At 36.2% G+C, this 25,521-nt stretch overlaps 1 protein-coding gene across 7 annotated transcripts in view; it reads left to right on the plus strand.

Moving 5' to 3' along the window:
• The window catches only part of CBLB (Cbl proto-oncogene B), a 231,140-nt gene that overhangs the window by 85,089 nt on the left and 120,530 nt on the right, over positions 1-25,521 (plus strand). For all 7 annotated transcript variants that reach the window (XM_047874977.1, XM_047874981.1, XM_047874978.1 and 4 more), the window contains one exon: positions 15,444-15,590. In XM_047874977.1, coding sequence (XP_047730933.1) covers positions 15,444-15,590 — 147 coding nt within the window. The remainder of the gene's footprint in view (positions 1-15,443; positions 15,591-25,521) is intronic.

Here is a 25,521-nt window from a genome sequence, read left to right on the forward strand (position 1 = left end):
ATGGTGATAGCTCTGCCTTCAATAGTCTCCCTCTAATTTGCTCCTTTTTCAAATTAGGTGAACCACTTAGGCTGAACTAGTGATGTGTGTGGTCATCTTCTATTTCCTGTGGTAGGAGGAAGCAAGCCTTCTCTTTGACCTCTGGCAATATATTAACCACTCAGAAGAATTTAGTTCTCTTAGGATTGAGATGTGGGGGTGAAGTGGGGCGTGGTGATGAGGTTATTATCAGCCTGATGTTGATATTTACGAATGTGCAAAGTACAGACTGTTCCAGGACTGGGCCATCCAGGACTCAGGGTGAGTTCTTCAGGGCTATTGAGCAAGAGTGATGACAAATGAAAACCCATCAGTAGTTGCCCTTGAGTCTGTGCTAAAAGAGAAGCTAAATCATTCCAAAACAATGACTTTCCAGCCCTGTGATGACATTAGCTGACTCCTAGCACATTGGCTGTGTCATGAGAGGGATGGATAGATATGTGATTTGGAAAACAGAGTGGAATCTTTCACAAATCTCTAATTAGGTACTTAGATCTTGAGGCTGCTTTCGATGCAGTTTTACTTAGAGGTAGAACAATGAAAAATAAGAGATCTTTTGAGGTTCCTGCTAAACCAGTATATTACAGATGTTAAGCATGCATATGAATCACTGGGGGTCTTATTAAAACATAGATTCTGATTTAGCAGTTCTGTGGTGGAGTCTGAAATTTCACATTTCTAACAAGCTGTGAGGTGATGTTTCTTTTCTGTTGCTAGTCCAAGGACTGAAGTTTGAGTGTAATTGTTAGACATTTATTTTTGTTCCTGCCCTAGATCTTAAATGTTGAGCTGAAACCTATGGCCCAGTAAATAACTATTACCACTCATTCTTCTTCATGTTTAGTCTTTCTTTATTACCACTTGACTATGGAGATGCTATTCATAGTGAAGAAGATAATTTTATTTTTCCCTGTGGTATATATATTATAGGTGTATTACGGGAAGAACAGTGATAAATAATAGGAACAGGATCCAAATTAAATCCCCAACCAACATACAGAAATTCCTTCTGAGCAGAAACCAAATGCCAGGCTACAGATTGCTATTTGCAGACATCTCCATGTGGTACCATATTCACATGTGTGTTATACCTAACAGACGTCTGCAAAACAGATTTTTGTGACAGATTTTGACACAGGAAATACATCAGGCTCCATAAAACTTAATGGAAAAATGTATTGCTTAACTGCAGTCCACTTTTAAAGAACAGATTACAGTGTATTCAGTGGAACCATTTGGGTCTTATTCTTGAGAGCTTTGGCAGTCCCCCTATCCAGAGAATTATCTACTAGAATGTCACCTGGTGGCATGGTATTTGATTGGCTATTGATAATAATTGTGTTTGGGGTTGGCCATACTCAGTTCAGTATTCTTATTTTAAATCATGGAAAAGGACACATTTCTTCACTAAATTTTTATCTGGTGAATCATTTCTGGAAGTGAGGGAATTACTGTGGTATTTTGAAATAGAAACACATCTTTTCAGATGTGCTTCAGCAATGTGATCTCTGAGCCTGTTTCAAATGGAAATACACCAGAGGCTGAGAGCCTGCCAAAGTAGAACATCTGCTTCTAAGACATAGGCTTCTGGTGCATTCCTGTCTGCGTTGCTATTGTTTTGTTTTGCTTGTTTTGTCAGTTTGTTAAATCTAGCTTATATTCCATCAAGGACACAAGTAAGAAACTCTCAAAATTCAATTATCATGACAGAAATCTTCAACAAAAGCTTTTAAATTTGGATAACGATCAAAGAATCCCTAGTTATTAAATTACACCTTGTGATGCATTCTATTAAATTTTTGTTTTTGTTTTTGTTTTTTCCAAACTCTCCTCAGATGCAGCCCTCCCTGATGGAATTATGGTCAGATATATAGATAGACCTCTGCATCCTTAGCAGCCTGGGTAGATGGTGGGCCTGTGCTAGTAAAATGGGCAGGCCCAGATAGGTAGGCAGTTGAATATCTATAGCATGGTCTTGTTACCCTATCAATCTCTTCCCTGAGTACAGATTACTTCTGACCCTACCATCTGTCACATTGCCAAACTCCTGTACCCCCCACAGGCTTGTCTGCCAGGCTTGCTGCTTTTATCTGACCTGTTCTTCTGCCTTTCCCTTGCCTTTCTCTCTCCTTTTTAAGAGGCCCAGGGTTGAGTAGTTTCTGCTGTTAGCTTCTGTGTTCCTGACGCACATTGAATGCACCTCAGTTATACAGGTACACCATACTGTAAATGTGTGTTTTTAAATATAATTACCCATTTAGATTATAAACTCCTGGAGGGAGGGGCGTAACTGGTTTTCATCTTATTATCCCCACTGCTTAGTGTTAGTGGCAGGTCATAGTAGTGTCTCGAAAATATTTATTGAGTGAATAATTTTATTTAAAGTCACCGGAATTCCATGTATCTGTATATATCTATGTAGATATAGATCAGAATCTCTATGAATATGAAATTATTCTAAAAAATAGGGAGAGCTTAGGTTTGTACAAACAAGCTAGACTTTCAGAGAAGTAGGGAGCTGCATTCTGAGTAAGATCTTCCAGCAAATGAAAAGATTAATTGGTGCTGCTTTTAGAGCCTCATCTTTTTGGTTTATTTGTAGCTTTTCTTTCTCTCCTAATATTTGATTCCTTAAGAAATACTTGATTAAGCAGAAAATAAAACTTTCACAAGTTAATACACAATCTATCTCACATCATTCTGATGTTTAACTGAAATATTAAAAATGGTTTCTACTTTTTAAAATAATTGGATTTTCTTATTCATGTGGAGTTTTAAATGATAGGTATCTCCAGGAGAGGAATGATGATTGATTCTTGTGCTTACTGTATAAATTAAATTTTGCAAGTTTTGGGTATACCAGTACATCTATTGAATAACAATTTCACTAAAAGCATTTACATGGTAGACAGGTACAGTGATCTGTTAGCAGCCCTCTTAAATGTCTTCACAAGTGACATTATAATGATGATTTAGGTACAGCTGAAAGCTGAAAGAATTATGCTTAAATAAAAAAATCAGTGTGTATACTTCAGTGTTGATAAGTAAGGGGTTATTAATAGTGCTTGACTTTTAAGCAGAGACCCCAGTGAATAGAAGTAGATAAGCCAAAACCCAGGATTATTTCTTATCTAGACATATGTCAAATCTAGTTACGTTAAGTCGTCTTCCGAAAACATGGGATTTAAGTGGCAGCTCAATTAAAAGACCTTTCTATACAGGCTGTAAACATTTCAGGTCTTGGCATACATTTTACATTCATATAATAATACTAAGGGGATTCTCTACCTTTGAGCATTTACTTATAGAAATTAAGTCTGTTGTCAGTATAAATCAGTGGATTAACCTAGTGGTATTTTCACAGTTCAGTTCATTGTGTGGTTATATAAATAAATATGTTTGGGAAATTAACTGTAGTAAATTCCTTCCGATCCAAATTAGAGTAGACTGCTTTCAGTTAGTCCAGATTTTGTCTAAAAATATCTCCTGATTGGTTGGTTTTAGTATCAGAGAAAATATAGTGCTTGAAAACTTTATAATTTCCAATGTGTAAAAATACTTTGTTAGGTAGAAATACAGCTTTTAAATAACAAGTTTGATGTTTTTTAATCCATGTCATTTATTCATATTGACAGAAGAGTGTCCAGTCCTTTCAACTGCTGCTATTGATGATGATAATGATTATCATAATAAGTTGATAGTACTTAATAATACTAGTAATAATGATTAACATTTATCCAGTGCTTGCTATGTGTCAGTTTCCTAAGCCAAGTATTTACTGCTACATATGAAGCCACCACAAAACTTAGTGGATTAATTTAACAACAATTATTGTTTGTTATGATTTGGTAGGTTGACTTCATATGATGTTGGCTTGAGTACTGGCTCAACTGGAAGGTCCAGTGCCCTCACATACCTAGCATGTGTTGCTGCCTTGCAGCTGGGAACACACTGGGTCTTTCTGCATGACTTCTTGGGCATCCTCATAGCATGGCAGCTAAATGCCAAGAACATTTTCTAAGATGCAAAGGCAGAAACTGCAGATCTCTTAAGGCCTAGCTTGGGAATTTATATAGTGTCATTTCTACCACATTCTATTGATCAAGGCGAGGCATAGCCTAGTCCAGGTGCAAGGGGAAGGGAAGTAGAAACCACTCCATGATGGGAGGAGTGGTAAAGAATTTTTGGCCATCTGTAATCCTCCACAAATCCAATGAGATTAGCCCTCATATAATTCATATCTCAAGAGATGAGGAAACCATGGTTTAAAAGGTATAGCTTAGTACTCAAGGTCATTCAGTGGTACTAAATTGTTTAAACTCAGGTTGGCCCCTTTTAACTAATGTAATATACTGCCTTCAGAGTATAGGTAGATTCGATCTATTTGTCTTTCTACTCCAAAACCAAAATCTGAAGGAGTTTTATTGATGTGGGTGTTAATTCTGTTTGCAATCATACTGAAATAGTAAAGGGATTTGATTCATATTATTGATCAGCCACCATGTGGTAAACATAATAGTCTCCCTAAATTTGGATATTTCTAAACTCTTGATTGAGATGAAAGTTAAAATTCTTAGGCCTATTGTTATCCTATGCTTACTACACATATTAGCACATTTCCTTACCAAGAACAAATAAATAAAAGTGACTTTTTAAACCGTAAGTTTCCCAGTGGGCATATTCTATTTTAGAAGTCTACATTTTTCATATGGTTTCAATATTCTAGAGTTTACTATTCATTAACATGAAACATAGAGCTTTTACATGGTCTTTTTTGTTGTTACTTCTGCTGCTTTGCGGTTTTCTTTCTGTTGAGAGCCAATGTTGTTCAAGGATTTCTTTGTTGAAAAAAGATAAATGTCAGAGATGCCTATTATGGTAAAGAACAATAAAACTTACAGCTTCCAAATATACTAATGATTTTTTGTATTTACTGTAACTTCAATTCTATGTTCGGTTTTTGTATCCTGACTTAAGGGTTTCTGCAGTCCCAGATGGAGGCATATTAAAGGAAGTTTGTAAATTGGAGAGATTATATAGCACCTTATACTTCATATTGGTTGCAGGCTATAAAATGGATTCACAATTTTTATCTAAATCATATGGGCTTTTTTGTGCCCGGTCTATCTAGTCACCTCCTACCGGCTGGAATAAAAGTGATGATAGATTTATAGAATGTTATGGGATCTCAGAAAGGATGTACCACGATCACCTCATTTTATAGAGGGGAAAAAATTTGAATAAGAAGTTTTCAGCTCTTTTTTCATATCATGGAGCAATGAGGCAGACGGAGCTACGTCTAGAACCCTACACTACCAGTGTCCTGTTTTCCTCCACTATATTATAGTATTTCCTTCATGAGGCTTGTTATTGGAAATGCAGAAACCACTTGTCCAAAAGATCCCATCACCACCACTCAGCTACAGAATAAGTTAAATCCAGTTGAACTTTTACCAGTTTAAGAAAATCTTAGACCTTAAAAAAAAATTTTTTTAATGTATCTCTCGTTGCTGTGTTCAGAAAGTTTAAAAAGTTTACAGTGGTCCAGGGAAATCATACTGCTAACAGACGTGTGACAGCCATGTCTTCGTATGATTGCTTTACCTTTTTGTTTTTCATTTTGAAAGAAAAAAAATCTCACTATATTCATTGCTTTAAAAACCTTTGCATTTCTCTGTGAGGCTCTAAATTAACTCCCTTCTCTTGACTCATTGCCATGTATACATATCATATATTTGGTAAGCTGAAGAAAAAAATGTGGGTAATTGAATCTTTTGGTCATATGTAACTAGAAATTACTTTCACGCTGTTTCATGACAAAGAATATATGTGACGTACTAACTTGTCTGTATAACTATCAAACTGTACTCCTGAGAAGTAACTCCACTTGAATTGTGTTTTTTAGGCAGACTATTTTAAAGGTAGGAGATAAAATCACCAACTACATTTAAAGATAATGAGACTGAAACAGATTGAGATGACTCCTTATTCTGTTTAGCAGTATTCGATTATTTGACCTTTGTAGTCCCTGCTTAATGCTCTAAAAATGTGAAATTGTAATTGAGTTCTTCTGTTAGAGAGGGATTTGGGAAAGTACTAGTGTGCCATTGGTGACTGTACTGTGGTCAAAAGGCTGATGCATTTTAGAAAATTGGGGATCAATGGTCAAGAGGTTTGGGGTGACTGTACCGGAGATGCTGCTTGACTTGACTTGAAAGCCAAAGCAGCCTAGATGCCAGTGGGGCCTGTCACAGGATGGGGACATTGCAGTGGGTGTGGAATTCTACTCACTGTGTGATACATACATCACAGATTTGCTCGAGAAGATCAGTATAATGACTCTCTGAAGACATTTTTGTTTCTTGTTGAAAATTGGAAAATTTAAAGACAAAATTATAGAGAAACCATTTGTAAATTACCCAGAGATTACTACTGTTTGTATCTTTTTGTGTATAACCTATAGTTTTTTTCTATTTATCTATAATGTGATATTCAGCTTTTTAATAGAACTAAGACTATAGTGGGCATACTATTTATTATCCTTTTTCCCCTTCTCTCTTTTATGTCATACACATGCACATACACATTCAGTGTGTTATAATGTGGTATCCACGTGAGATTATACCAAAAATAAATGAGAATTGCTTGAAAATCGTGTTCGTATTTCCCCCAACCATTTGAATAAAGATAATTCTAACCCAAGGAGAAGAGATGTAAAAAATATCTTGTGATTTTAGTTTTCTTCTGCTGTCATGCACAACATGAGCACTAGAACTTTACTCTCGTTTATCTTTTACTTGCTCCAAGAGAGCAGTGTTGAAGTGGGACAGAGGTATCAATTAGGAAAATTTCCAGAGCCAAAGGAGGAAGTAACTGTCAGGAACAAGTAATGTGATGGGAAACTATGTTATGCTTCCTCAGAAAGTACGACAAATGTTCAATTTAATTGAGGTTCTGGAAACTATACATGGGGGATATAGCACTAATTTCCTTTAGCTTGCTGGTATGATATTTCCATTCACAAGGAAAATTAAAAAAAGATAAGGGAGGAAAGATCTTAGGACTTCTAGAACAAATGTTGTTTTTCTAATTTAGAGTCAACCCCCTGATTTTTAATTCTGTATTTTTAAGTCTTTATTTATATTGAGAAAGAGAGACAGCATGTGAGCAGGGGAGGGGCAGAGAAAAAGGGAGAGAGAGAAGCCCTAGTAGGCTCCACGCTCCTAGCACAGAGCCCAATGTGGAGCTTGAACCCATGAATCGTGAGATCATGACCAGAGCTGAAATTGACAGTTGGAGGCTTAACTCCACTGAGCCACCCAGGTGCCCCCAGATTTTTAATTCTTAAAGCAGCTTTCAGTAAAATTTCTTTTCATCAAAGTTTGGAAAGTTGATGCCTTACTGTGTGGCATTTCTACTGTTTTTATATACTGCTTCTATCTATATCTGTTCATTGGCACTGTTTTGGGGTCAGGAAAAACTTTCTTATAGTTCTTAAAAAAAATTCATGATCCTTAAATATAACACTTATTGAATATCTATTATGCATAAGAAGCTTTTAAAAATATAATAAGACTTTTCATTCTCCAAAATAAAAGAGTTTTGCTCTGATGAAAGTGAAATGCAATGTGTATATACATAATCATGCTGCTCTTCAGAGAGACTATTGGGCTGTGGCAGGTAATGTAAAGTGGTGGACGTGTGATAGATCACACCTGAGAAAGGAATACAGGAAAGATAGCATGGGAGTACTTTTTTTTTTTTTTAAATGTTTTTATTTTTGTTTTTGCGACAGAGACAGAACATGAACAGGGGAGGGGCAGAGAGCAGGGAGACAGAGAATCTGAAGCAGGCTCCAGGCTCTGAGCTGTCAGCACAGAGCCCGACACAGGGTTTGAACTCACAGACTGTGAGATCATGACCTAAGCTGAAGTCGGACACCCAACCAACTGAGCCACCCAGGCGCCCCAGCATGGGAGTTCTTTGAGATAAAATTGGTACAAGTGGAAGCTCAATAGGCTGAGGCATGGAAGCTTTGTATCAGAGAGAAGGAAAGGATGGGTCACCCCAAGGTGTGGAGAGAGAAAGCAGGAGACAATTTGAATAGCTGGAGGAGAGCACACAGAAATGGTGAAAGAAATGGCAAAGGGGGGCACATGGGTGGTTCCATCCATTAAGGGTCCGACTCCTGGTTTCATCTCAGGTCATGCTCTCACAGTTCGTGAGTTCGAGCACCACATCAGGCTCTAAGCTGACAGCGTGGAGCCTGCTTGGGATTCTCTCCCTCCCTCTGTCTCTGCCCCTCCCCCACTCATGCATGCTCTCTGTCTCAAAATAAATAAACTTAAAAACCAAAAAAAGAAATGGAGGAAAGGTAGCTTTGTCCCACAGATGGCAGAAATCCTTGAAGGAGATATTTTAGGAAAAAATTTAAACCATATTTTATTAAGTAAAACCAAAACAAAAACCACCTTTGAAGTGTCAAATGTGATGAAAAATAAAAATTGTGGGGTAGGGAGTGTAACAAGTGAAAGATAATTAAGAATTTTCCATTGGAAACAATACTTCTAATTGAGTAATTCAGATTACTACTTCACTGTAATTTTTTTATGGTAGTTTACAAGGAATTGCAAAGAACAAAAAAATAAATCTAGATAAAAAAAAAAAAAAAAGAAAAAGTGTTGCTTCAGAGTTCACTTTGTTTGTTGATGAGACTTGTCTTTTATCACATTACACCGGGTCATCAAAGTATAGTTTGAACTTCTAGTGTTTCTTTTGAAAAAGAACCTAACAAAGAAAACAAAGTTCTGTGTTCTTGTTGCTTCTATATGAATCTCACAGTGATGATGACTTCACTTAGTTCACAGAACTTTCATTGTATTTTATCTTAAATAAAAAAGGATGTAGGAATAGATTTTTTCTTTTCTCTCTCAAGTGATAGACTGGTCTACATTTTAAGATTTCTTTTACAAAAGGATACTTGTTAAAGACTAGGTTTAATCAAAACATGTCCAATAGTAAAGAGTTTTCTTTATTGAAGTGGATATTGTTAAGCCTTTAAACCAGTTGAAAGTACTAGCGATATCATACTGAAGTATGTTCTCATCATAAATTTTCCACATAAAACTTGAAATCCTCGAAGAGATGTTGTTAATCCCACTTTGGCATTGCCACAAAGTTAAAATAACTGACATTAAAGCAATTATTTTGGAAGCCTTTTTGAATATATTGAGATAAGGTTTATTGTAGTTATTATCTTTTTGTAAACTGTCATAATCATAAGAAATTTCAAAATCCACACAAATGACCCCATTCAACCTTGGAGTTATCTAATTCCTAGGTGAAGTCCCATTCACCTTACTGTACCTACCCATTGCAGGGCTACATTCTGGTCAGTTCTGCGTCACCCCAGAAGTTGTAAACTCCTCTGCCTCCCTCACTGATTACCACCTTTGTTCTGGTTCTTTCACAGCATTATTCCCACTGCATTGTCCTGTGCCATTGGAGATGTCTAAGCCCCCTAAATTTATGAAGAGTAGGATTGTGCCATCATCCTTGCATTATCAGTGCCTAAACCAAACCTAGTATATATAGATACTCAAGATTTGTGGAATAAATGACTGAATGGATGAACCCAGTTCTTGTCTATTGCTTGCCGTGGAAGTGTAAAGGGCTACCATTGACAACTGTTGATCTTGATAAAGTGAGAATGATGATTTTTGCCTTAAAGTTGGCCCCCAATTTAATGAACAATAATATATGGAAGAAGAAAGAAAGACTAATGATAGATACTTACACTTTTAAACAGAGGTGGTGGGTAGAACTAATAATAACTCTTAATTATTGTTTTAAAAATTTGATGTGTTAGGCTCTTACCTACATGCCTTATTTACTCGTGACAACTCAGTGGGACAAGCATTTTTATTTAAAATTTTGGGGGTGAGGAAACTGATGCAGACTGCTTCAGCGACTTGTTCAAGAGTACACATATAAACCTAGTACTGTCCATTTCAGGGCCACACTCCTTAATATAGAATAGTTGACAGATGAAGCAGAATATCTTTTGAATATCACCTGGGAATTTGTCAAAGGATATTATATTTGAACATAATAGGCATATTTCATGCTTGAGTTAGGCTTAAGTAAGGCATTTGTAAATTGTCCATTTAAAACTGTTTTGGAAAGGAAATCTATTTACTGTGAGAGCAACATCCTTAATTTGAGAGATGGCGTCTTGCTCTTCTTAATAGACCTTTGCAGGCAACACATTCAGGAGTATATGCCACATCGAGATCAAAGGATGCCCGGCGTTCATCTTCCCCAGCCACAAGGTAGGGCTTGGCCTTCCCAGCCATGTTAGTGGTAGGTGATCCATTCTTTAGCAAAGGAAAAAGTCTTTCCTTTGTTATCCAACTTAGTGCAGTTTTGGGACTGACATTGTTTGCTAAATTCCTTTTTAAGCGAGCACTTCAGTTTCTAAGAAGTAACATGGGGAAGCTTGAAAAATTATCCTTTCCCCTGCAACTCAGGTTAGTTTCTGCTCACACTCTTTACTCCTCTCATGACTTGGGGTGGACTCTGAGTGTTTGTTGGTATTTGGACTTGGAAGCTCTGCCTCACACTCCCTTGGAAATATTGGAAACTTGAAAGCATTTGGGCAGGGAATGGGTAAGATCCAGTTTAATTTAAGGCTCTCAGGATCCATCTTAATAATAGTGTGTTCCCACGAGGGAGAAATGAAAGGCAAGGCTTACATCAGCCTAGTCTCTTCACTTTCTTAGGAATCTAAATGTTCCCAAGGTCAAAAAGAGTGTGAAATAACTCTATACACCCATCTTGGAGGGCACTACATTAGAAATACAGTGAATGGAAATTGCTCTTTAACTGGACGTGAGTCTCATTTTAAGTGATACTGTTTATATTCTTTATGTCCTGCCTTTCTTTTCATGTTGAATTTGTTTCACCTTGTAAAGATTAAGAAGAGCATGTTCTACTTTTTAAATGTGAGAATTGAATTAATAGTTTTTAGATAAAAAATGGTCCCCTGTTTTCTTCTACCAAAGGTAGTACATGCCCACAAACTTTGGACCTCACTAATATAAAGTGTCATATTAGTTTTTCACTAATACAGCATTTAAAGCTTTTTATTTTTTCCTTGATTTATGACACAGATGTTTCTTGAAAAAAATGCAAGGACTATATGCAGTCTGATTAGATCACATTCTTTGTGTCTCTCTCACATTTAGTGGAGGCTACTAATCGAATCCTGATATATTTTTTATGCATTTTTCAAATTTAATTTATCATGTCAAGACGGCTATGTGTTTGGTGTGTTGACCCCACCGTATTGCATCATAATAATCTGTTCATGTCTCTTTTTCCCATACGATGTGCTGTGTTTATTAAGGGTAGGGTTGTATTATCCCTCATCATCATGTGCCTCCAGTCTCTTAGGATGTTGGCTGTAGCCACTTTAGGCTACCGAGACTTACTTCTAAACAGGGAAACTCCATCATTCCAGAAGTCATGCTAATTCCCTCTGGTTCAACCTCACATTCTGTGCAGTAATGTAATCTGACTTTTGGAGAAATTGATTCATACTGTTTTGAAGAAATACAATATTAGGTGGCTGAATCCAGGATAAAAAGAGGTACCTTGCTGCATGGGCAATATTGACACTGCTGATGCATCCTTTTTAAAATAATTCAGCTAGCTTTCCTTCTCATCCACCCTTCCTTCCTCTTCTTCAAGTTTCCTCTAATATCAGCATCTTTCCTGGTTTACCCAGTATTGCCATCTGGAAGCTACTTTTTGATCACTTGGTATTTCAAGATATTTCTTTTCTGAAGCTTATTTCTTAATAAATGAAATTTCACACAAAACCAGTGTTAAAAATGGCATAGCTTGTGCTGATTAATGGGAGATGTAGTATTTAGTCAAAATATCTCTGATGTGAAAGTGTTGCAGAATTCTTTGTAAAATTAAAGTTACGTTTACAAGGTTATTGAGTCTTTGTGGATGAGCTTTTTTACTTTTTTGGATGTTTTGGGGTAGGGGAGTTTTGATGATAGAAATACATTCTTAATTAGTAATAATCAAATCCTTTGTTAACCACTCATCATTTTGGTGTTATGATGAACAGCAATCAGTGGGCCTAGGGAAAATTGGCCAAGTATGGAAAATTTTCATAATAAGGAAAAAACATTTCATCTAGAAAGAAGATGTATTGTTGTTGCCTTTCTTCCTCCTGTGGCTAAATGGTTAGAGATAATTATATTCTTGGATTTTGTTTTCAAAATTGGAAGTTATTTAAAAAAAGTGAGAAGGGGAATTAAAGCACGTAATGTATAGCAAAATGATATTAAGCAACAACAAAGCCCCACCGTTATTTAAAAGGCAAAAACCATATGCTGTGATAATAAATTTAAATGACATTGGATAGTACAGTTAGATGTCAGTTCATATCTTGTTGTGAATTACAACTTCTAAAAACTGATCTTTTAAATAATGCATTTCCAAGGTGATCATTTACATGTGTATGGTATGTGCATGTATTTAAAAACTAGATATAAAATAAATACAAATATATATTCTCATCTGTGAAAATTAGGGTAATACAACACTGTTGCATTCACATATTTTTAACAACTTGAATTTAAGTTTCTTTAAAGACTAAAGGCAAAACTATATCTTTTTCCACTGCCTTAGTTTATGCAAAATGTAAAAAAAAATGTGGTGATCCACTTGCAGGAATTAAGAAAGTTGAACTCTTACCTACATTTGATAATTTTAAAACTGATTATTTAATTTATATAGGTACTAGTGATTACTACAGCTTCTAGACCCTAAATTATAAAGATAAAATGTTAGTAGTTCTGCTTTAAAGTGTAGTTGATCACATAGCTGAGATGGGTAATCACTGGCATTGTGCTTCAGACTTTAGATCTAACAAATAAAAATGAAAAACATTTGGATGTGATTAAAGAACAAAGGCATAAGTGGATGGAGAGCAACCAATTCAGACATAAGGAACAGTTGGTTTACCCTAATTATAGCCATATTGATGTTTTCTTTTTTTCCCCCTGTATCTATCAATTGGAAGTTTGGTGGAAAATTAACCCTTTTGCCTAATTATATAAGTAAATTTGTTGCAGATTTTCTAAAATGACTTTATGTTCTTCCTTCAACTCAAATTTCAAAAGTCAGTTGCTTGTACTGGCCACAATTCTTCCCTTTGATCTAGTTCTATAGTTCCGTTTTCATTTCCTACAACTGAATTTCTTGTATCTACCATACATACTAAATGAGGATGTATTGACCTAAATGCTAAGATCAAAGTTGACTAAAGAACTTTCACATTTGGATTAGGCTGAATTGTGTGGAAGTGTGGCTGAATCTAAGAAAGAAAATAATGGAATATTATGTATAACCGTAATGACTTTGCAGATTGTTTACTGTTGCTAAGCATTAAAATATGGCCTAAATTTCTGATTCCTCTTTGTCATAAGTCTTCTCATAGATTATAAACATTATGGAAATTGGGACAGTTTTGGTTTTCCAATAGAGGTGAATTCATTGAGGTATAGAGTACTTTATACTATTGTTTTCCTTTCATTCCTATTTTTCCCGCTTTTTATCATGAGTACCTTCCTTTATTCTGTATTCATCTTACATGGGAACTTATAGGTTCCTTTTCTAAATGTTTTAGAAAGAGTGATACTCATTGACATTATTGACAGGTGCATATTGTGTAATGTCTTTGGTACCTAACATGTTTTTGCTCGTTATTTGAGAGTCATTAAACACAAATACATGAATGAAAATGGGGCAAAGAACCATATCTCTTAGTGTCATAGGCTTATTGAAATATTGTATAGTTTTAAATGCATTGCAAATGTGATGGCTTTTTCTGTTAATTATCCTCTATGTTTAGTCCTAAAGCAATTGCCTCCCCCTTCTCCTCACCCTTGACCCCTCACCACACACACAAAAGCAGCTGAAGCTTCAAAATAGAAAGATATTATATATATGTATCTACTGAGTTCTGGTGATTCTGAGTAAACAGGAATATAAAGAAGCATGGTCAGTTCAAAATTGAAAAGCTCTTTAGTGTTTTGTGTTTCAATTGCTTCTTTACTGGTTAACTCCAGCAGTTTTGGGCTGATTAACATAATGTTGTAGAGTTCTTACGAAGTGGCAGGAAGGAGTGCAGGTGATAGTAGTATTCTGAAGTATGAATCATGTTTTAAATCCTGTCAGAATCCCCAGAACTTACCATGGTAATTACAGTGAAGATAACACCTGCCTTTCCCAACATTCTAAACCACTTTTTTCATACTACCATAACTTTTTCTGTCTTTTTTTAATGTTTATTTATTTAGAGAGAGCGAGAGCACAAGCGGGGGAGGGGGGGCAGAGAGAGAGGGAGAGAATCCCAAGTAGGCTCCGTGCTGTAAGCACAGAGCCCGGTGTGGGGCTCGAACTCACAAACCGGGAGATCATGACCTGAACCAAAATCAAGCGTCAGACGCTTAACCTACTAAGCCACCTGGGTGCCGTGTACCATAACTTTTCTACCTAAAACAGATTTAATCATGTGCTCCGTCTTTTTAATCCATTTGGTTCCCTGTTCCTTCTAGCAGTAGCTCCTCACAAGGGGAGTACAGTAGAATTGCTCAAGGAGCTTCTGAAATATGAGCATATCTGGAGTCCATCATCAGAAACTCTCATTTCTTAGTGGGAGTAGAAGCGTATTTGACAAAAAGTTTGGTCATTGTTCCAGATGCCTCTTTGTTTCACGTCCTCGCCAAACTTTCTCATTCTGTGTCATGCCATTTTCTTCCATCTTTTTCTGCTCTTCTCTAGCCATGCTAAACCTGGAAATGACATAAATAGTTCTATTCCATCCCTCTATACTTTTGTATAGAAGCTGTTGCTAATACCCTGATACCTTCTCCTTCCCTTCCTCCCTTTCACTCCAAGAGTTTCATCCGTCAAACTACTTAATTTTCCCTAGATCCTCCTCTGATGATAAATCTTTCCTTTCTTCCTCATGTAGAAATAGTCACTCTGACTTTTGTATTCAGCATTTATATTTGATTATGATTTTTTTACCTCTCCCATTAAGCTGTGAGCTCATTGAAATCATGTAATTTATCTTGTTCTTGTTTATGTTACATGAATACATGGATAAATATAAAATGAAAGCCTCTTAGGAATTTAAATGTATAGTTTATATGAACGTTGATTTTAGATGCATTATTCAGCTGAGGTTCATGATCAGCCACTAAGACCTATGTTAATACTATTCATAATTTTATTTTTCATAATATGTATTCCCATTAAAACTTAACGTGTGCCTATATATATATTTTTTTTTCATTTTCCCCCCTCTATGTCCACAGACGAAATCTCACCAAACTGTCCCTTATCTTCAGTCATATGCTGGCAGAAATTAAAGCAATCTTTCCTAATGGGCAATTCCAGGGAGATAACTTTCGTATCACGAAAGCAGACGCTGCTGAGTTCTGGAGAAAGTTTTTTGGAGACAAGTAAGTACAAATCATTATTATCATCTGCATCCATTTTTGAAGAATGACCTCGTCTTACCTCTAGTTCCATATGGTATAGATTTTACTTGAATATTTTGAGACTGTACTTGAGCATATTTGATAAATGTTTTGATTGCTAATTTTTCTGTTTAGCCACCAAAAGTATGCCTTAGTTACTAAATAGTTTTATGTTACTATAAAGCAAATAGCAGTCATACTATTATTTATTTGATGAGCATTCATTGAGTTAAATAGTTTACCTCGAAGAAGCAGAGGTATAGAAGATGGAATCTCTCAGAAGCTCGTATCTTTTTTATAACTTAGTACACACCTAGGACACACATATAAAATAAGAGGCAGAAAGGGATAGAGACTTTAAAAATGGCATAAATAAGTTTTTCTGACAATTCAGAGAGGGTAACAGTTGCTTCATGATTGAATGAATCAGGGACTGCTTCTTAGAGGAGGTGGTTAGTAAGCTTGGCTGAGAACTGATATTCAGCTGAAAGAGAATACTTTAGCACCCCACTTCACGTTTTCTTTGTATCATTGCACAGAGTTTGAGTTGTGTAAACAAGATATAGAAATGAGGATCTTGTGTAAACAAGCTATAGAAGTGTTATCACGAAGTAGCTAGATAAAGATGATTTCCTTTAGATACTTCCTCCCCAGACACAAACTTTGGTGAGTACCCTCAGAATGTCCTTGAATGTAGACAGAATCCTGGCTGAGTATTAAAGGAGAGGAGTGATCACTTACACATAGATTATTGTTTTTATCCCCTTTTAAATGTCTATATTTACACATTCACTGGTGAAATGAGACCTATAAAATGTTGGTATATACTTTTGATGGTCTTCATCTTTTGACACTGGTAAATTAACTGTAACAGTGGGTTTCCCTTTTTTTTTTTTTTTTTTTTCTCTATGAAGTACTCTGCTTATCTAAGTGCTAAGTGCTTAGCTTCTTAACTTTTGACTTTGGAAGTATTAAAGCCCTTTTCCTATTTCTTAAATAAAATATATTCTGAATGATTTTTTGGCACTAAAGGGGGAAATACGGTTTTTGCCACTAACATGGACATTTTGTGTTCCAGAAATCTAGCTATTTATAATGCTCCTATATGCATTCACAAATGACAAATTAAAAGGAAAGGTTCATCCTCATCTAAATTAGAATAACAGCCAAAAGTATGCTAATTAAATATTTGTGGACTGTAGGAAGCAGAAAGGCATTGCCCAATTCTGGGCATAAGAACCAAGAGGATTTCTTGAAGTCACAGCTCATGTATTAATACTTTGAGCCTAATGCAAACAGTTGGTAACCTTCAAAATATACTTTATCTTAAAATTTTAAGAAAACTTACAGGACAAAATGTTTGTGGTATTTCTTTTTGAAAACTGAAAATTCTGGTGAGTTATGAAATTGTTTGCTTGTCAAAAGGTCAGTAGAAAATGGAAAGATTGCTCACACATTTTTTTTTAAGAGCAGACTTTGTTTTGCTGGCACTTCGAGCCACAGAGAATTATGCATTTGAGACCTCTTTATTTCCCTTTATTTATAACCATAGACATCAAGGGGCTCAAATTTCTTCCAACTGCTACATGAGTGAAAGCACTATTAAATCAAGTGGGGGATTCTTGAAATACTGATTAAATACCGTCCTTACCTCCCAAACCTTTATACCTTTTTCTTCTGTCTTCACTTCCTTGAGAAAGCTGTTCCATTTTTCTTTAATATTTTACTTTTGGGATGAGAGCCAAATTTAAAGCTCCTTCTGGAACTCAGACATATTTCCATAGTCATCAAAATTAATGATTCTTTTATTAGATCATTGGAGAAACCATCTTTATATTCTCTGTGGGTTTTCACCTTATTTCACAGTATTTTATTGAATGAGCAAGCAAATGAATGAATGATGTAGCCTTTCAAAAGGTTGAATTCTTTTATCTTCCTTATGCTCTAATACTAGTTTATATTTTCACATAACTTAGTTCTCATACGGAAGCATTTCTGTCATTTATCTCACTACACATTGAGGCCATGTGAGAATGCTTTCATTTGATCTAACCAGTACCTTTAAACTTGAGACTAGTATTGTTTCTAAAAGCAGAAGCATTGAGGAGTTAGTTCTAAAAACAGCCAAACAGCTTATGATTTTTATAAAGTAGTTTTTAAGCTTAAGGAGTATTGTATTTTTTTTTTTTTTTCAAAGGAATGGTCAGAGAGAAAAAGATATTATGCTCGGACTAAAATTGGGACAAAGCTATTTTTCAAGAGATTTTGTAAAACTCCCGAAGGCAATTTTGGTATTCAGATCTCATAAAAACAGGAAGCAGACAAGATTTTTTATTTTATTATTATTTTTTAATTTTAATTCCAGTGTAATTAACATACAGTGTTATATTAGTTTCAAGTGTACAATGTAGTGACTCAACATTTCCATGCATTACTCAGTTCTCATCATGATAAACATACTCTTAATCCCCATCACCTATTTCACTTAATCCACCACCCACCTTCTCTTTGGTAATTACCAGTTTTTTCTCTATTTAAGAGTTTTTTGTTTGTCTCTTTTTCTTTGTTCCTTAAACTCCACATACGAGTAAAATCATATGGTATTTTTCTTTCTCTAACTGACTTATTTCATGTAACATTAAACCTCTAGATCTATCTACATTGTCGCAAATGGCAAGGTTTTGTTCTTTTTTATGGCTGAGTAATATTCCTTTGTACATATATACCACCTCTTCTTTATCCAATCACCTATCTATGGACCGTTGGGCTCCTTCCATATTTGGGCTATTGTAAATAAATGCTGCAATGACATAGGGGTGCATGCATCTTTTGAAATTAGTGTTTTCATATTCTGCGGGTCAATACCCAGTAGGGGAATTACTGAATCATATGGTAATTCTAATTTTTTTAATGTTTATTTATTTTTGAGAGAGAGGATGTACGTGAGTGTGCCAGTGGGGGAGGGGCAGAGAGAGAAGGATTCAGAGGATCTGAAGCATACTCTGTGCTGAGAGCGGAGAGCCCAATGTGGGGCTCGAGCTCACAAACCATGAGATCATGACCTGAGCTGAAGTCAGACACTTAACCAGCTGAGCCACCCAGGTGCCCCACTAATTTTAAATTTTGAGGAACTTCCATACTGGTTTCCACAGTGGCTGCAGCAGTTGACATTCCTGCCAACAGTGCAAGAGGGTTCTTTTTTTTCCTCCACATCCTCACCAATACGTTTTTCTTGTGTTTTTGATTTTAGCCATTCTAACATATTTGAGGTGATAGCTCATTGTGGTTTTGATTTGCATTTCCTTGATGATTAGTGATGTTGAGCAGCTTTTCATGTGTCTGTTAGCCATCTGGTTGTCTTTTCTTTTTTTTTTTTTTAATGTTTTTATTTATTTTTGAGACAGAGAGAGACAGAGCATGAGCAGGGGAGGGGCAGAGTGAGGGGGAGACACAGAATCTGAAGTAGGCTCCAGGCTCTAAGCTGTCAGCACAGAGCCCCACACGGGGCTCGAACTCATGGACCGCGAGATATGACCTGAACTGAAGTTGGACGCCCAACTAACTGAGCCACCCAGATGCCCCAGATCTGGTTGTCTTTTCTAGACAAATGTCTATTCATATTTTCTGTCCGTTTTTTAATTTTATTATTTACTTTCTTTGGTGTTGAGTTGTATAAGTTCTTTATATATTTTGGATACTAACCCCTTATTGGATATGTCATTTACAAATAAATTCTCCCATTCAGTAGGTTGTCCTTTTGTTTCCTTTGCTGTGCAGAAGTTTTTGTTTTGTTTCATTTTCTTTCTTCAAGTAAGCTCTATGCCCAACATGGGGCTTGAACTCGTGCCCCCAAGATCAAGAGTTGTGTGCTCTACCGACTGAACCAGCCAGGTGCCCCTAAAGCTTTTAAGTTTGATGTAGTCCAATTAGTTTATTTTGATTTTGTTTCCCTTGCCTCAGGAAACATATGTAGGAAAATGTTGCTACAACCAATGTCAGAGAAATTGCTTCCTGTGTTCTCTTCTAGGATTTTTATGGTTTCAAGTCTCACATTTATGTCTTTAATCCATTTTGAGTTTATTTTTGTTTATGGTGTAAGTAAGTGGTCCAGTTTCATTCTTTTGCATGTAGCTGTCTAGTTTTCCCAGCACCACTTGTTGAAGAGACTCTTTTTCCCATTGCCATATTCTTCCCTCTTTGTTGAAGATTAATTGACCGTATAATCATTGGTTTATTTCTGGGCTCCCTGTTCTGTTCCATTGATCTGTGTGTCTTATTTTTGTGCCCATACAGTAGTGTTTTGATTACTGCAGTTTTGTAGTGTATCTTGAAATCTGAGATGGTGATACCTCCAGTTTTCTTCTCCTTTTTCAAGATTGTTTTGGCTATTTCAGGGTCTTTTGTGGTTCCATACAAATTCAAGGATTATTTGGTTTAGTTCTGTGAAAAATGCTGTTGGTATGTTGATACAGATTACATTAAATCCATAGATTGCTTTGGGTAGTATGGACATTTTAACAATATCTCTCCTCCCAATCCAGGAGCATGGGAGGTCTTTCCCTTTCTTTGTGTCATCTTCAATTTCTTCATCAGTGTTTTACAGTTTTCAGAGTTAAGGTCTTTCACTTCCTTGGTTAAGTTTATATCTAGGTATTTTACTCTTTTTAGTGCAAGTAATAATGGGATTGTTCTCTTGATTTCTCCTTCTGCTACTTCAATATTAGTGTATAGAAATGGAGCAGATTTCTCTATGTTAAGTTGGTATCCCAGTAGACAAAAATTTTAGGTGTTACATGCCAAATACTTCCTTTCTGTGCTTCTCAACCTTTTTGAAGTCATGGCAGGACCCACCTCTCTTCTCAGGACTCAAGCCCAGCTGCCAAGAGACTGTGCCTGACTGGAGTCCCAAGGAAATCAATAATACTCATGTGTCAGGTAAATTAGTTTGGAAGGTCTGCATTTGTTAGGTGGTTATGCAAATTCATTGAATGTTTTGATAGTTGAGTCCTGCTTTTGCTTTCTTAATCTGCTGACCAGGGGATAGTAGAAATACATGGGAAAAGAGAAGTGACACTATTGAAGAAATGTGTCTAGGTAAATACTGCAAAATAAGATCAGTACCAAACTGAATCTTGGCACTCTGGAGTGTTCTGCAACTACTCTGGAGTAGTAGTTTAGAGTCCAGAAGCTTTAAGCATGAGCCTGAAAAAATGGGTTACCCACTGTTTATACCAACAGAAATCCATTGATGTGATTAGACTCTGGGTGACATTTTTCTAAGAATGTCAGGTAGCAATTTTGGAGCTAATGGTGCTAAGTACTACTTCATACTGAGGAGATCTGGACTTGCATTTCCAACAAAATTGTAATTCAGTAAGAATCATGGATTCTAAACCTGAATCTTTTTATACGTCATCTTCTCTCCATTCTTACTTCAAGTTCTATTCTTCAATTTCAAGTTCACACCCTTCCCTAAATTACGGCAGCAACTTTCTGACTGGTCTTCCTATCTTCAGTAACAACCTATCCTGTTGTTCTTAGACTAGTGAGCTCTTTCAAAAAAAACAAAAAACAAAAACAAAAAAACAGAACTAATCATTCCCTCTCTCTGTCTCTTTGTCTGAAATGCTTCCATGAATTGTTACTGCTTCTAGTTTAAAATCTCAAATCCCATTAACATGACCAGCTTTAGGAACTGTTTTTTTCTGGCTTCATCTCTTTGTACTCTGCTCATTCTCAAAGAAAGAACCTAACTACACAACACTTTATTTCCCAATGCGTTTTTGTTTTCCTAGACGGCATCCACCGCTTGGAAAGCCAGTCAGCCATGCCACTTTGGAAGCTCCCCTACTCTAAGGTGGATATCCATACTCTTTGTTCCAGGCGCTTTTGCTCATATCTATCATATTAGACTGCAGTGAACTGTTGACACGATGACCCTTCCTAATAGACCAGAAAGGTTTCTTGAAAGCAAGGACCTGCCTTCCTGGTTTTGGTTTCTCAGAACCTGGCACGCCTCCTGGAATGTGCAGGCACTAATAAATGTCAGCAGACTATATGGATAGTTGGATGGATAGGTGAATGGATGAATGATGTTTACTCTCTGCTCAAAATATTCAATGACTTTATTATCTACAAATTGATTTTTTTTTTCTTTTTTTAATCCTCAGTTCCTACAGTTCAATTCCCTGGAAGCCTCCTTTGCCTCTTCTTTCTTTTTTACCATCCCAAAATTTTTCAGGTCTAGGTAAGAAGTCTCCTTTTCTGGGGTGTTCTCACTAATATACATCCCTCCGTATGTTCAACTTCAATAATTCCATGCTTTGTGTCCCTATTGTGTTGTAGACCTGTTTGGGTTATTGAATGTATGTTTACTGTGTGGGTCTTTTCTGTGTGACTATGAAGTTCCTTGTTGACATTTTATCCACTAAATTTCATCCAGATATGTTAGTATAGTTATTATATGTCAGACTCTGTGTGTAGTTCTTTCACATATGCTAACTTCATTTTACTATAGTCTTTAACTATTATCCTTTATATGTATTGAATGTGTCCTTTAGGTACTGTATACATAACAGACAGTAATTGCTGGATTAATTCATGATGTATTTTTCTAGCATTTCTTTTTTACTTCTGTCCTTTTCTTCTGTCAAGTGGGACATTTTGGCTCTTTCCTGACACATCAGCAATTACAGGTTTCTATGTCTGTGCCCATATTGCTCCTCCCTCTTGAAGGTGTTTATAATCTCTGGCATAAATATTCTCAATCCCGCAAAGTGTGCCTCGCTTATGATTCTATCCCTATTGTTATTACTAGATCTCTTCCTTAAACTCCTCTACTCTTGCTTATGCTTTGTACTTATTATTTTTGTTGTTTTAATATCATCTGCCTAGTTATTTTACTTGCCATTAGAGTATAAGCTCCATGAAATCAGGCTTATTACTCATCTTTGTATTTCCTGAAGTAGCTTAGCACAATGTCTCATATTTAGACTTGTAGGTACTGTCACTTATTTAATTTAAATGAGGAGTAAAGGGATGTGTGTGAGTGTCTGCATACGTGAGATAAAGACAGAGACACAGAGTTTGCTCACTTAATTGGTTGGGAGGCAGCGTGCTTACGGGTGCATGTGTAGGTGGGTGTGCTCAGGCTGTGACCCTAACATTTACCAGCTTTGTGACTTTGGGCAAGCTACTTGCTTTCTCCATGCATCAGTTTCTTCATCTATAAAGTGTTGATAAAATGACAATAATACCTCCTATCCAGAGTTGTTGTGAAGGTTAAAAGAGTTAAACTCTACCTATAAGGCATGTAGAATAGTGTCTGGCACATAGTAAGCCCTCTGTGTTGTGGAATAGTTAACCAATTTAAACCTTCAATCTCCCTAAAGACTCCATTATATTAATTATTCTGCAAATAATATAGTTAATATTCAACTTCGTATGATGGGTGTTCCACAGTCCCTAGAAACATAAAAGCGAAAGCCAAAAATAAATAATACATTTTCTAAAATTTGGCATAGGACAGAATATAAGAAACTATCCTGCTTACCATGGGGGGAAAAATGATCTATTTAAAGCTCAGTTCATTGCCTCTATCTTTGATTTCCTGGGGAAGTGGTATGGACCTTCTTTGGTTTCCTGTATTTTCCTTTCACTTTTAATAAGAAACAAAGGACGATAGTCTTTACCTTTCCAGTGAGTGAGATACATGTTTTTCTAGCATAATAGCTAGATGAGCCGTTTCCTCTACTCAAAGAAAAGGCAGCTTAGTCATACTTAATTAAAGGAGGAGGTACACAAGAGAAATTAAGGACTTTCACCAGGTAACTAACTGTACAGAGAGAAAAAAAAAAACTGACCTAGAACTCAAGGAATGCTATGTAATATTTCTATTATTTAGGCAACTTCTATTGTCACCTTAAAAAAAAAAAAACTAAGGCTCTTTATATTAATAAGGAAAATGAAATTACAGGCCTATTTTGTTTGACTCCTTATAACAAGATACATAAAAGCAAATAAGATGCCAAATTGTAGTTTTCTACCTTTAGGCAGTATGTATTCAATTTGGGGGCGATAGTATATCCAGAATTGATAAATATTTGAAACCAGTTCTGTTCCATTAGAAAGGTACCTAAGGAATGTCACAAATACTCAATTATTTACTAGAGCGGACTGCTCAGGCGCCGTGGAGGAGCTGGTATTTTGGGTGGGCTGGACATTTGTTACTAAGGAGTCTAGCAGTCTGTTGGTAGAAAATGCTGTGATTGGGACTGAGTTGTTACAGTCTGCTGGAGTTCAAAACAAAGGTACAGATAATTTCAAGTTTACATAAATGCCTTCATTTTTTTCCTCCTCTCCGCCCCCCCCCCCCCCCACACACACACACACACACTTTTTCCCTCTCTCCACTCTGAATCCTTTACTAAGTTACCTTTACCTAGGAAGATCAACATGATTTAGGTTCTGGCGTTCAGCCTTGAAACCTGATTGCATACAACCAAGAATGTGTTTACAGAGTAGACACAATTCAGTTGAGCTCATAAACTGATCCATAACCCACATTTTAATTTTTTAATTTACAGTGACTAACGCCACTGTCAGGCAGATGAGGGTATGTGTGTCCCCATTGATAATTGATGTGTGGAGCCATATCCTATCTAGAAAATTCCTTGATGAACAAGGAATCCAAATAAAAAATAGTGGTTTATGATGCACCATGGGAATTACCCTGTCTCAAAGACCAAAGTACTTGTAACTATTAATCTCTCTCTTGCACTGTGTTTTGAAAGCTCTGTTCATTTCTCCCCCTTTGTATTTCTTTTTCCATATACAAAGTTGCATTTTTAAAACTCTGTTCTCTGGAGCCCTGAGAACAACGGGGAACCACTGATGGGTTTTAAATGGGAAAGTGGTCACACTTGGATTTTAGGTGGCTGACTCTTTTTTTTTTTTTTAATTTTTTTTTCAACGTTTTTTATTTATTTTTGGGACAGAGAGAGACAGAGCATGAACGGGGGAGGGGCAGAGAGAGAGGGAGACACAGAGTCGGAAACAGGCTCCAGGCTCGAGCCATCAGCCCAGAGCCTGACGCGGAGCTCGAACTCACGGACCGCGAGATCGTGACCTGGCTGAAGTCAGACGCTTAACCGACTGCACCACCCAGGCGCCCTAGGTGGCTGACTCTTGCTGAAGTAGGTATAATGAATTTGAGTAGTGGCTTCCAAACCCATTTGATTATATTCCTTATTACTAACTTATTATTAAATACTTTTAAGCATATTATTTATGATCTGAATATATACATATATTCTTACACAAATAATGTGTATTCTCTATGTAATACAAATAAAGGACATATAATGTGAATTTAAAAGCTACATAAAAATTCAAGTAGAATTTCAATATTTTCTTCCCATCTAAAAAATAATCATGTTAAGGTCTGACTGCCTTCCCCCATTAGAACCTGAAGAATTAGAAATAGGAGACGGATAGGAGGCTATTGTAGAAAACCAGGTACAAATTATAATATACATAAAATCAATATATAAAATAATATATAATCAGTACACAAAATAAATGTACATATATATAAGTAAAAAGTACATGACTTTGAGAGTGACATAAAGATAAAATTAACCATACTTGACTATTAAGATATATGAGGTAAAAGAAATGAGTCAAGTGTGGTATCTCAATTTCTGCTTTGAACAACTGGGTATCCTGCACTGAGACAGGAAAAGTAGGAAGAAGAGGGGATTTGGCAAACAGACAAGTTCAGTTTGGGGCACCTAAATAACTCCATGTGATATATATTAGGTTGGATATATAACCTTGAGGGTACGGGAAGAATATAGAATAGGAGTAGAGATTTTAGAATTGACAGTGTATTTATGAGAGTATACAGAGTGAC

Source organism: Prionailurus viverrinus, chromosome C2 (genome assembly GCF_022837055.1).
Source record: "Prionailurus viverrinus isolate Anna chromosome C2, UM_Priviv_1.0, whole genome shotgun sequence".
Taxonomy (NCBI): domain Eukaryota; kingdom Metazoa; phylum Chordata; class Mammalia; order Carnivora; family Felidae; genus Prionailurus; species Prionailurus viverrinus.